At 43.2% G+C, this 13897-nt stretch overlaps 1 protein-coding gene and 1 non-coding gene across 2 annotated transcripts; both read right to left on the reverse strand.

Moving 5' to 3' along the window:
• Nucleotides 1-1403: 1403 nt before the first annotated feature.
• On the reverse strand, nt 1404-13369 carry Eif4g2 (eukaryotic translation initiation factor 4 gamma 2). Its single transcript, XM_048361284.1, has 24 exons — nt 13256-13369; nt 12968-13114; nt 12509-12755; nt 12328-12339; nt 11005-11131; nt 10677-10742; nt 9777-9917; nt 9163-9265; nt 8242-8373; nt 7874-7940; nt 7622-7773; nt 7267-7377; nt 6997-7080; nt 6806-6904; nt 6582-6723; nt 6320-6480; nt 5203-5328; nt 4875-4979; nt 4577-4792; nt 4233-4491; nt 3720-3924; nt 3368-3579; nt 3165-3286; nt 1404-2230 (listed from the first exon to the last, which is right to left on the reverse strand). The coding sequence occupies exons 1-24, from the start codon at nt 13367-13369 to the stop codon at nt 2165-2167; spliced, it is 3216 nt and encodes a 1071-aa protein (XP_048217241.1). The 3' UTR covers nt 1404-2164.
• On the reverse strand, nt 5680-5816 carry LOC125362798. Its single transcript, XR_007213108.1, has one exon. It is a non-coding gene; the product is annotated as a small nucleolar RNA SNORD97 (small nucleolar RNA).
• Nucleotides 13370-13897: the final 528 nt, after the last annotated feature.

Below are 13897 nucleotides of genomic sequence, written 5' to 3' on the forward strand. Positions count from 1 at the left end.
CTAGTGAGGTAGAATGAAAACCAAGCATGCTGTCTCTTGAAAACAAATTCTCTTAGAAGAATGGCTGACAAATTTTCTGTCTATAGTATAAAAACCTACTGGATATAATACTCAGCTTATTAGTACTCTTCAGAGCTTTGGGAATGAGGTGTCAGGGAATGTTTTACTGAAGATTAAATCAGGGAAGAATGGGGTTGGTCAACAGTTCTTTCAAAAACTTGAAATAAACATTTCTAAGCCATTACATATTAATAAAACATCACTGGGGCTTGAACTCAGGGCCTGAGCACTGTCCCTGGTTTCTTTTGCTCAAGGATAGCACTCTACCACTTCAGTCACAGCACTTCTGGCCTTTTTTGTATATGTGGTAGAGGAATCGAACCCAGGGATTTATGCCAGGCAAGCACTCTACTAGGCCACATTCCCAACCCATTGTGCAAGGTACTCTAAAAAGCTGTAGCATAGCATTCTGTTCTAAAATACTGCTCAACTTTGGAATGTGACAGTACTATTAAACCCAGTATTTGAAGCACTTTTGGTGTATGGGGAATCCAAAATTTCTGTAGCTCCTGCACAAAAGGCTTATATTAGCACCTATTCTGCCAAATACCTTCGCTGAAGGGTTAACAAATTCTGTCAACTAAACTTGAAAGGTCACCCCACCTAACATGTTTTTGCTGGGTTAACTTTTAGCTCCTTGATAGGGAGTCAGGCGAGAGACAAAGCAATTTATAGCTCAGGTACTTCATCTTTCTGAAACTTAGTTTGTCTTAACCTTATCCACCAGACTACAAACTTAAATTTTTAGCCATGACCATCACACACAGGGTTTTCACAACTACAACACAAAAATGTTTGTCACCACCATTCTCAAAGGAAAATTAGGTAGAACATTTTTTGACATCACACTACCTGATAGATCCAACAGTAACCATTTATTATTTGCTTTGAGGATTTTCACAAACCAAGACCAGACTATTTGCTCTTACAAACTAGAACAATGCATACTTTATTTACTGCTAGCCAAACCAATATTAGGGCCTAAAATTGTCAATATATTACGAGGCTTGGGAATATGGGTTCCATCTAGATATTAAATTGGACCAGTCAGGTACCTTTACAGAGCTAGTATGATTTCTTGAGGGAACAGCAATTTTTCCCAGCTACTGGGAATGTCTGAGTAGAAGCTACACCTTTTAGACATATGTAATCTCCTTCAGCATTGTCAATGCCACACTTCAGTGCTATTTCCCCAAACTCATGAGACTTAGAATCTTTGTCTTTGATTAGATGCTTTTTTATATTCATTTTAGTACAGACTCAATTATAATTAGTAAGCTTGAATTTTGGCTCTCACCATATATCTCCATTTAAAGAAATTTATAAATTCACAAGCAATTGCATCAAGTATCACAATGTTTATTGATAGATACAAGTATATAAAATCAGGGCATGAACATGACTTGATAAATTAAGTAGACTTAATTTCAATACTATAATAAGAGGGACCAATTCAAATTCTCACCATTTGTTTCACACCCACAAAAACCACCAAGGGCATTAACGATCTCTCAAAACTGATCAGCTTTGTGCAAGTAAACCATGTTTCTTTTAAAAAGACTTGTGCACTTGCCCAGGCTCAAGGATATTAAAATCTAGCACATAAAGCCCATTACTAGAGGTAGAAATACAGGCAATATACTATTACAGCAACAACCATCAATTACAGTTAAGAATTTTTCTGTAACAACCAAATGGATAATCAAATATTGCAACAACTCAAGTATTACTGAGCAAAGTGCATTTCTACAGTATTCAGTGTTGCTATTCAGTTTTCTAACTTAAAACAGCCTATGATAACTGGCAGCAAAGAAGGTCCTTGCAATAGACTGCCTCTGCTTGAGAACTTATGATGTAATTATTGCATGCTGCTAATATACTATCTAAACATTAAAGATACTCCTAAAATATTTGATGGTAGACTATGATTAAGACATTACACTACAAAAAAACCTTATGCAGAAGGTAACCCTTACTGACGTGCTTCTGCTTTAAATATTGTGAAAACATTACAGCGGAATGAATTTTCGCAGTGGTTAGGTCAAATGCAGTTACATCATAGCAACAGTATGTTTTGCACAATTTAAGGCTTTGGCTGGTTCTTTTAGTCAGCTTCTTCCTCTGATTCTTCTTCTTCAGCAGTTTCTAGCCAGGTTAGCCACTGATTCACCTGCAAAATAGGTTTGTAATTTAATAAAATTAGTAATACTTAAGACTGACAAAGGGGCTGGGAATATGGCCTAGTGGTAAAAGTGCTTGTCTCGTATACATGAAGCCCTGGGTTCGATTCCTCAGTACCACATATATAGAAAAAGCCAGAAGTGGCACTGTGGCTCAAGTGGCAGTGCTAGCCTTGAGCAAAAAGAGGCCAGGGACAGTGCTCAGGCCCTGAGTTCAAGCCCCATTACTGGCAAAAAAGAAGACTGACAAGAAGCTCTTTTGTTTTGGGAAACCAGAAATTCATCTGAGCCCTTATCCCAAATAATCTAGACTATCATTTTCCACATGCCTGCTAAGCAGAACCTTTTGTGACTTGCCCAGAAGTCTGCCTTTGTAAAACTACTCTCCAGGGACTAAGGCACAATGTAATTTTGGAGTGCTCTGAAACTAAGAGTTGAAGTTTTTCCTCCAAACTACAGTTCTACTTGATAAAATAGAAAATAAATCTTTTCACCAAGTTTTTTTTAAAGCCCCCCAAAATGTTAAATCCATTTTGTGTGTGCTTTTAATTCCCCCAAATTTGTAGCTACATGACTTAATTTCATAGCTTTACCTCATTTGGCTAACTGCCCACATGAATAAGCACAGCTTTTGTGTATGACAGTAATGGGGCTTGAACTGAGGGCCCAGACACCTTAGGGCTGGCGCTCTACCACTTAAATCAGTTTTAAGTTTACTGCTTGAGGCTGGCTTCAAACCTCAATCTTAAGGTCTTAGCTTGAGTAGCTAGGATTACAGACACACTGGTTCCATCTGACTACAGCCTTAACAATGCAGAATCGTATAGGCAATCTATTTCAGTTGAATGAGTGCTGATATTAATTTGGAATACTACCAAAACAAAAAACTAGAAAAGAAAAATCCAAATTTTAAGAAAAACTTGCCTGGAACAAAGCCTTGCCTTTCCCTGGAAACTCTTGGGTTATATCTTCTTTCCAAGCCAAGAAAGCTTCCTCTTCAATAATTTCCATGTCATAGAAGTGAACAAAAAAACGGAGTAACATGCCTAAAGAAAGAAAACAATCCCATTACTCAGGGTTTTCAGACTGTACTCATTCCCCACTCCTCCTAACACCAGTCACCTCACCTTTTGGGAAGTTGCTGTTGTAACAGTGCACCTGCAAAGCATACAGGGCACTGACCTGTAGATCAACGTGATCGTGAAGGAATTTCTGCATCACTGGCTTGAAAGAAAGCAGCAGTTGTTTTTCCTGCTCTAACTGTTCTTTGGAAGGAGCAGAGGAAGAATCTGTTTCATCGCTGGGTGGGCTTACTTCACTAGAAATATACTGTAAGAAGCTAGACAAAAAGTGGTTTTGTTAGAATCTCCCCAAAAGATCTCTGGCTCAAGAACCAACAGCTCTTGCCTCCTTCCCTCCCTGTAGATTATTTTCTATCCAAAAAAGCGTAACTTTCTGTAGGTAGACAATTCATCTTACCTAGTCATCAAGATGTTCACAAATCCTTTATCTACATGAAGTTTGGGAGAGATGTTGTCTTTAATCCATTTATATATGGTTTGAGGGGATGGATCCAATTTTATTTGCTTCAAAAGTTCCTTCTCCAATTTGAGGAGTGGGAATAAGAAACTTAGTCCCTTTCCTTCCAAAATCTCCAACATTCGGTCCTTATTCTGATCTATTTCTGAAGAAACAAACCAAATCATCTGCTTTATTAAACAGTTCACTTTACCCCGTTGGCCCACCTAGAAAGGTGAGCTTTATAAATGGCTCTCCAGTGCACACAATTTGTATAAAAGAATCCAGCAAAATAATCTTCTGACATACAGGGCAATTCGAAAGTTAAGTCATCATCTTTTAATGTAAAGGTGTAAGATCTACTTAAGACATTTATCACTATTTGGACTGGTAGACCAAGCTGTATGACTCATTTAAATCTACTCAAGGCATTGAGTTTCTAAATTTAGTCGTAATAAATTAGTGTTCTCTTACCTGGGAGCATTTTCTGCATATTGACCTTGCTTTGTTGAAAAAGTTCTGTTAACCATTCTCGATCTTGTAATTTAGCCAACTGCTGAAGGCAAAGTAAGAAGAGAGGGAAATGGGTGCCACTCTCCAATGGTTGAGCTAGTTCTGAAATGCTCACCAGCTCTGAAATGATGGCACGAGCTGCAAACTGTGCTAAATATGATTTCACCAGCGGGATGTCAACCTCCAGTTTGGGGCACTGGTCCAATACATTCAGGAAAGCCTTAGAAAGAATATATAACATCATCAGTTTATTAGTTTTCAAATTTGAGTAATTTCCTTATTATAGATTCAGCAAAGTGTTCTACCTGCATGAAGTTGTCACTTGTAGCTATTCCTTCCTGTTTGAGTAAGCTAATCAAAGAACTTGCTTTTTCTTTATCTTCGTCACTTCTATCTAGTGACAGGATGATCACTTTGCTTAACATCTCAGGAAGAAAGTGTTTAGGAGCTCTCATTTCTCGTACACCATTGACAGCCTCATTTGTATTTCCACTATTCAGATATTCAGTCACAACAGTTTCCTTTAAAAATGTACAATCCAATTAGTGTCATAAGTAGAACCCAAGAACTAGAAATATTTATGGTACTATATATGAAACTTACAGTTAGTTTAAGTAGTTCTTCTTTTGATGGTGGTGGCTTTTTGCTGGTCTTGGCAGGCTTTTCCTGGATAAGTGGTGGATTAGTTTTGAGACCAAGCTGAGGAGTCTAAAAACCAAACAGATGTAGCTTAAAAAATGAGTATATGAGGAAGATGGAAGGCTAATTTTGGGGGGATGGGTGGCAAGGAAGTTGGCAGTATTAGTAAGTGAATTCAAGACCTTGTACTTGTTTTGACAGTCCTGACAACACAAACTCAAAAGAGGGTCTTCACGAATCTTTAGGAAGTACCAGAGCAATGGAAAATAGTGCTATGCTATGAAGGCCATACCTGTCCCAGAGGAGGTGTTTGAGTGCGTGGTGGTTGTGCACTAGGAGGAATCATAGTTATCTGGGGCTGAAGCTTTGGCACTTGATTTTTATTCATTAGGAACGATTGAGCAGGCCTCAAACTAATCTGAAAAGGAAAACAAACCATAACAGATGTCCAAGTTACTAGTACTCAGTTGGCGAACAACAGTGTTAAAGCTCTTAAAATTCTATAATTAACTGTGAAACAATAATTTTCCCTGAAAACAAAAAGCCTCTCCATATTCATATTAGCTGTTTCTTTTAAAAAAAAATCCAAAACTCTGATCACAAACTATAAATCTTACATTTGCACATTTCTCCCATGTTGATTAAAATATTCAAATGAAAAACAAGAGTTGAAAATACCTTGCTTTTGTCTCAGTTACATTACTTACAGGGGAAATCACAAACAGTATCTGGACAACCATCTTCCTCACACTAACTAATTGAAAGAGATTTGCCCTCATATCTCATAATCTTCGCTCATAGGACGCTGGACAAAGAAAGAAATAGCAGTATAGAAAAGAGAGAAAGAAGAAAAAGAACTCCAGCATAAGTCCTCTTAAAGCGTCTTTTTTTATAATCATCGGGCAATAGATTTCTGAATTGACAAACTACCATATATAAGTAACGTAGGCAAATGTACCTCATCTGCATTAAGCTGTCCTTTCTTAGAAAACCGAGGTGGCATATCCTTCGACTGTCCTTGCAGCTGGGATAAGAGTCCCTGACTCTGGTTATGGTAGAGCTGGCTTAGCCCCTATTTCAGAAAGGGAGAAAGAAAGTCTAGATAAAAAAGGGGGGTCCACATATTATGGTAATGAAGTACCAAAGGGATGAGTCAAGTCATAAGGAAAGCTTAACTGAAATTGCCCAGAGAAGTAAAAGATGAAACAAAGAATAAAAATCTAACCTAACTGGCAAATATTAAGTGATTTTACTAGTACTTTACTATCTTGAGATAAGCATTTCATTCAATGTGAACTGTCAGATGTAAATTTGGTGTAAGATTGAAATAGCTGCAATGTTTTTTATAGGCAAGATAAAAATAAGGCCGGATTTAACACATCCTCCTGAAGCGTTATGAAGTATCTTACCTGGCTTTTCATAAACTTGCCTCCCATCTCTCCAAACTGCGACTGTGTGGGAGGCATGATGTGTCCCCCATGGCCATTGAAGAGTTGATTTGAACGATGACGTCCCATGGTGGGTGAAAATCTATCCTGGATAACTCCTGGACCAGTACCAATTCCGCTGCCTTAAAACACATACAAAATAGTCTTTGAATTATACTCACATTCTTTTAAAAAAGTTATTTTTAATTTTGTAACAAACCATTGTTTTATTCAATATTATTACCTGGCATTTGTCCAAACATATCAGCAAGTCCTCCAAGTGGGTCCCTATCCATTTTCATCCGGGGTGGCATAAACGGTCCCTCCAAAAAGAAGTCACTTCTCATCCCTTGAGCCATAGGAGCAGGAATAAACACTCCTAAATCCTTTGGAAATGAAGTGAGAGAATAAGCACTCATCTCTATAGACATTATGTCACCTATATAACAAGCAACAACAAAATCTTACCTTTACTGCGTCTTGACGGATTTGATTGATCGTCTTTGGTCCATTGTCAAGAAAAGCCTTGCGAGGAACCCAATGGTGTTCTCGCAACTCTACTGTATCCTATGAGTGAAAAAAAAAAAAAGGTAATTTCATATTATATTACTGAACAGAAAAAGAATGAGCTTACCAAAAATATCTAGAGAGAGTTGTACCTGCAGCAGGAAACGAATCCTCGCTGGCAATTCCTTACTTAACATCAAGGAGCACATTCTGGCAAAGTACTGATCCATTAAGGACTAGTTTAAAAAAAAAAAAAAAGGAAAGAGGTTAAGTGGAAGAACTAAACCAAATGTCTACAACTAACAACTAAAGGCTTAACACTTCTAGCTAAGGTGAAATGACCAAGTATGGCTGTCTTGTGTCACAAAAACAAGCTCAATTTGAACAGAAGACATGCTGTACAGTGTCATCAATACACATACCTTGGCTCGTTCGTGGTCTAATCTAGGCCCCACTGTCCTCATTATCTGACAGAGGCACTCCAAATCCTCTCCCATATCTTTGAGTTGGACTCTCTTCTTCTTTTCCAAAAGCTACCAAAGAAAGAAATGCCACATATTCATATTGACAAGTTTACTTGCACTTTTGGTCCTCCTGTCTAGAAATCCCTCCTAATGAAGCAGTTTCAGAGTTCTACCCCTACTTTGTAATACATACACATTTCCCTATTACTAGTCATTCACCCTTGTCATGGCACAAACCAATTTTAAATTGACTTGTTTCCCCCAATAATGTTCCATTGATGACTTCAATTTAAGCTGAAACTCAGTTACTTACTGTTTTGATGCACTTATGAAGGATAGATTCATGAATAAGATCAAGCTTGCCAAGTTCTCCAATGAATTTGATGTTCCCCAACATCTTGATCTTAGCAATGGCTCTCTGTTCCTCCTCCTCAGGAAGGAGGGGGTTTTCACGCTTATCATAGACTGAAAAGTGGAAAATACACACAAAAAGACAAAACTCAACACTTAGAATTATTAAACTAAAAATATATAGTAAAATATAGAACCAAATAGGAAGTCTTACCATCAACATTTCTGGTTCGGTTTTCAAATTCATCTTGTAATTTGGAAATTAGGAGGCGTCTGAATGTCTGCATGAAAAGAAAAGCTATCTGTAGATGTTCCTAATGAACTCTCTTACAAACCATTTTTTTTTTTTTTTGGCCAGTCCTGGGGCTTGGACTCAGGGCCTGAGCACTGTCCCTGGCTTCCTTTTGCTCAAGGCTAGCACTCTGCCACTTGAGCCACAGCGCCCCTTCTGGCCGTTTTCTGTATATGTGGTGCTGGGGAATCGAACCCAGGGCCTCATGTATATGAGGCAGGCACTCTTGCCACTAGGCCATATCTCCAGCCCTCTTACAAACCATTTTTAAAATAAGCAGCTACACTTACTGTGCTTTGCTTCTGTCCTGGTTGACCCTCTGCTGCTGGGCCATCAAAGTTTGGTGCATCTTCTGCCAATCGCAGACATAGCTGAGCATACAGTGAGCTATACTTTGGCTCTTCTAGGGCTTTGTCCACAATCTACAGAAAACAGCATTAAGAAAAATTAAGGGTTCAATAAGAATCCTTCCTTTTTTGGCCAGTTCTGGGCTTGGACTCAGGGCCTGTGCACTGTTCCTGGCTTCTTTTTGCTCAAGGTTAACACTCTGCCACTTGAGCCACAGGGCCACTTCTGGCTGTTTTCTATATATGTGGTGCTAGGGAATCAAACCCACGGTTCATGTATCCAAGGCAAGCACTCTTGCCACTAGGCCATATTCCCAGCCCCCCAGAATCCTTCTTTTTAACTGGACACTTTTAAAAAAAACAATCGGCTTAAATTCCAAATTATTCCTCTTGCTTTATTTCTAATTTGGAAAGAGCATTTCACTTCTATGATGAACATGTAAATTGCTTAGCACACAGCCTGAAAAATATAATCACCTAAAAGTTCTTACAGCGTAACAAAAACATTCAGTTAACAAACATCTTACTGAGTGCTTACTGAAGCTAGAAAATGACACTGGAGGAGGACTGGGGATCTAGATCTAGCTCAGTGGCACAGCACTTGCATAGCCAAGTGTCAAGTGACCTTGGGTTCCACATCACCAGTGCCACAAGACATCCACATGGAATCCTATCAACTAGCATTTAATTTTATTTATGGTATTAAAAAAAAAAACCTTTATGCTATATGCTGAAGTTCTAGTTCTATCCATTATCATACAACTTATTTTTAAAGATAAAAATATTTTCTTTAATCGTTGAAAACTAAGGAAAATGTTATGTATTTCCCTCTCCTTTTGAGATAAGCCAACATTTAAAACTTACCAGCAGTATGACCCCTTTAAGGATGAGTTTAGACTCTACACCCACATTGAGGAGCTCAAGGCATAGCTTGTCAAACTTTTCAGGAGTAAGCTTATTTAGTATGCTGGGGAAGGAAAAAAAAGAATCACATTTCAAGTGTGGGGCAACAAAGACTTTGAACTGAAAACAACATTAAAACCATGTTGGATTTTTCTATTTGTTCCCTATAATAATAAAACATGTACTTACTAACTCAACCAAAAAGATGTTGAAATTAACTTCCCTCTATTATTTATACTAGAATCTGCATCAGATGTGGAGCCCCAGCTGTGTGACAAGAAGCCTTTCTCAAAGCCTAGCTAAGGGGTTCACTGTCAGGGCTGGACATAATAAGCTAACACCCATTACATTTCCCACTTCACTAGTTATATATGCCAGCTCAAGACAGAAGTGCCAGTATGTCAAGACTTATGGGTTGTACATAAATGTCTGAAGTTTATAAGCCAGTCTCCAAATACCAATGTGCTGCTTCTCAGTCTCAGTAGTTTATTGCTTTGGAGTAGTATATATGCATACTACAGAAATAGAGCTAATCCATATATCTTTCCTTCTCAAGAAAATATCTTGAAACTTACCCTCTTACTTTCCTGAAGATTGCATCATGTCGTTCTTTTTCATTTGCGGAGTTGTTTGCTGCGGAGTTGTCATCTCGTCTAGTGCTTCGTGCAGGAATCCATTTCTGAGCGTTTTGCCCTGGGGTTTTCCCCAGGAACTCGCTGATTTAAAAAAGAAAGGTGCTTATAAGTATATGTATAAAAAAGTAAAACAGCCTCCAATCACATACCAAAGGTCACACTGAAAAACAGAAAAACTGAGGTTTGTCAACTTCCTCTTCACCAAAGCATCATTGGTCCTCAAAAAGTAGTATATGTTTTGGGGTTGGGAATATGGCCTAGTGATAGAGTGCTTGCTTTGTATGCATGAAGCCCCTGGGTTCAATTCCTCAGCACCCCATATATATAGAAAATGGCCAGAAGTGGCGCTGTGGCTCAAGTTGGCAAAAGTGCTAGCCTTGGGGGGGGGGGGGGGGGGAAGCCAGAGACAGTGCTGAGGCCCAGCCTCAGAACTGGCCCAAAACAACCAGATTGCTGGGCCATTGTTTCTGCTTTAGTAAGTAGAAGGTAGGGCCTAAAAAGAAATTAGCATTTCTGTTATGTATAGTATTTCCATGTGAGAACCTAGGAGCCATACCTTGAGAACCAGCTCCAAAATGTCTGGCACTACACACATACCACTTTACTAACACCAAATACTATGGGGATAATAGCTGATATTAGAAACGTTACTAAACACTCAAGAAAGGAAAAAATAACAGATGGAGACTGGATGGTCATAAGTTAATGTTCTACACATCTACCAACCACCCAGTGAGATTAGAATTCCTAATATCTATTGCTGAAACTTCACTATTACATTTGGGAATGTCTAGTATGAATCTATTACTTATGAAAATTATTTTCATGCACTTATCATACCTGTTGCCAGCAGTCTTGGGATAGTGCTGAGGTGCACCCCTACTTCCTCCTCCGCCCGAAGAAGCACTATTTAAAGAATAAGTAATTTTGAGTACACCAATTATCTCACTTCAAAAAGGATAAAGATCATTTTGTACTTTAGAAACTGCACCACTGATTAAGACTGAAGTTGAGTCTAGAACCCAAGTAATTACACTTTTTTTCAGATAACGGTTAAAACTGTCAAGATTAAAAACCACTACGGCAAAGACAGAATTAGATGGTGTATAAGTGACTTGGTTTTGTCATTGGCTTTTACAAAAGCACCCCAAAACAAATCTCCACATACCTGAAACGAGAAGCACCCCCTTCTGCAATCGCACTCTCCACTTTGGCGGCTTGACAACGAAGAATCTTCAAAAGAATAATATTAATGGATGGGGTGGGGAGGGGAGGGGATGGGAGAATTGAAAAACCTGGGAGGAGAAAAAAACACCAAAAATTAGATCCAGCTAACATACAGATTTACAAACTTTCAGTTACAATTTATTCCCGATCTTGGTACTGCCGTTTATTGAACTGCGACTGCATTGCAGAGCTCATAAACCCAAAATAGAATGCACTCAAAAGACACAAACGGACAAGAAAGAGCTTCTGTGTAGCCACTTGCAAATGCCCAGGGCTGGAACACTTGTTCAGCAATGCCAAGAACGGCTTTCACAGGGAAATACAACATCACAACTGTACAGAAGCAGCCACTCGCACGGCCTTTAGAACTGAACCGACACGCTAACCACGAGCGCGGGCGGCGGCGGGGGCCTCGGTGGAAAATGTCTGCCGCCCTAGCGGTGCGGCCTGGGCGCCGGCCGCCAGGCCTTGACCGCCGCCGTCGGCTCCCCGCCCGGCCCTCTCTCCGCCCGCCCTCCCGTCGAAGCCCCAGACCCGCGCCCGCCCCAGCCCGGCAGCCGGAAGACCAGGAACGCAACATGGCAGCGAACCTCCGCCCCGTTTTCCCTTCCCGGGAACAAAAGAGCAGCGAGTCCTCCCAGCCAGGCCGAGCTGGGGAAGTGCCGACGACGGGCGCGCCTCGAGGCCGCCCACACCGGCCCGGAGCCCGGCTCTTTGTTCTCGGGACAGGAAGGCGGCCCCTCCCGCCCATAAATCCCCGAGGTGACAGCCGCCCCGCCACCGCCGCCGCCGCGGCCCACAAAGGCGGCGAGACCTCCCCCGCCTCCCCGGACGGGGCCCCGCACACCTCCGCCCCGCCGGAGGCCGGGCTCCGGGACTCCTGTGCCTCGCTGGTCCCGCGCCAACGGCCAGGCCCTGCCGCGGGCCACGTTCCCCCCCCCCGCCCGCGCGGGCGCGCGCCCCGCCACGCTAGCCGTCCCGGCACACCGCGCGTCGGCCCGGCCAGCCGCGGCCACGACGGCCCCCGGCCACGACCAGACGACGGCCCGGCCCCGTCCGCGGCTCCCCTTCTAGCCCTCCGCCACGGGAAGGGGGAGCCGAGGCCATGGATTTCCAGGCCCCTGAGGCGCAGAGGAAGCGCTGAGGACAGCCGCCCCGCCCGGCTCCGCCTGCGGCCGCCATTTTGTATCGCTCGAGAAGAAGCGGGCACGGACGGCGGCCATTTTAGAGCGCTCCGCCCGGAGGCGGCGGCGACTCCACTCACCTTCACCGAGAACTCAGCAGCTGCCACCGCAGCTGCCTCCTCAGGATCCGGTCGTCGGGGACGGGGGAGGGAGGGGAAAGGGGACGGAAAACAAAAAAGGGGAGGGAGGGGGAGGAAGGAGTCGGGGACGGCTTGAAACTCTCAGCTTAGAGGAGTCGCTGCTGCAGCCACCACCCGATACTCGCCGCCACCTCCATAGAGCTCCAACTCGCTGCTGGCGCTGAGGCGTGTCTGAAGCCGAACTTATCACTCTGGGGCAGACGAACCCACCAGAGCCGCCCCGAATGGCTCCTTCTTTGCCCAATCAGCAGCCGGGATGCCGTCCGCCACCAATCCGCACGGGGCGAAGGGGAGGAGCTACAAACCAAGCTCGGTTGCGGCGCAGCCCCGCCGCAGTGCGCAAAGCCATATTCGCGAAGGCTCTGCGGCTAAGCCAGTGGCGTAAGCGGAGCGGAGCGCTGCCGCGTTGCGGGACGCTTGCGTAAAGCCCAGAGCCCTCTGGAGTCTGCGTTGCCGCCCCGCGGTCTTCTCGTGCTGGCTCTTTGTTCCTGAGTCAGCCTCCCGGGCTCGAGTTGTGCAAGCTCCATCCCTCTCCCTCGCTTTCTCTCGGGGAACGGGAGGAAAGCGCGCTTCCTCCTACCTTAGGCGACTCTTGTCTCCGGAGTGTCAGCGCTGATCCTCCGGCGCCCTCGCGGACCTGCCTGCCTCCGAGGCCTGGCGCCCCCGGGGCGCAGCGTGGGGAATCGCTACGGGTCTCGGGGTCTGGGGCTTTGAGCAGCCTTCGGGCCTGGAGCCCGGGAGGAGATGGGGTGGAGGAGCCGGGCCTAGCTCGTAGGTGTGAAAGCGTCCCGCTCCTGTGGGTCGCCTCTGCAGGCAGGCCCGTGAGAAAGCCTGGGAAGGAAGGGTGTATTAAGGGTTACTCTCGTACCTCGGGCCGGGCACAGCCCTCCCCCAGAGGGTGGCCGGCCAGCGGTCCCCGGGGAGCGCCCCAAACGGGCCAGACTTCGGGAAAGTGCTTGCGGAGAGCCGGCGTTGGGGGCATTTTAAATTGCTAACTCTTGGGTTTTGTTCTCATTTCGTTTTTAAAAGCACGTTAAGAATCGTTGGCACTGTATTTTATTTTACCAAAAAAGAGGGTCAGTCTTCGAGGCTGGTAGATTGAACTGTTTATGCCTCTCAGGTAATATTTCAAAGCCTGGGTACACGCGTCCCATCTTTTGTGCCATTGATATCTTTACGAAAATGGAGTCGTGTTTCCATATAGTTAAGCAACCAGAAGCAGCCCTATCTCCATCGCGAACCTACAGTTCTTGATACAGTATATAATCAAAACAAAAATGTGTGTTTTAATATGCATGACTTAGAGTGCTCAATAAAGGGCCAGATGTTCAAAGACCCAAACTTAGTTTGACACGTCAAAACATCTCTTGAGTTGATACACTTCATGCATTTTCAGAACTGCACCCTCCCAAACATTTAAATCTGATAATAGGAGGGTGTGGAGTGGTTCTTAAGATTTCCAGCACAATTCCCTTCTCCTTAGATCTTCTCCACAGAATATGTTATTGCC

Source organism: Perognathus longimembris, chromosome 13 (genome assembly GCF_023159225.1).
Source record: "Perognathus longimembris pacificus isolate PPM17 chromosome 13, ASM2315922v1, whole genome shotgun sequence".
Classification (NCBI taxonomy): Eukaryota; Metazoa; Chordata; class Mammalia; order Rodentia; family Heteromyidae; genus Perognathus; species Perognathus longimembris.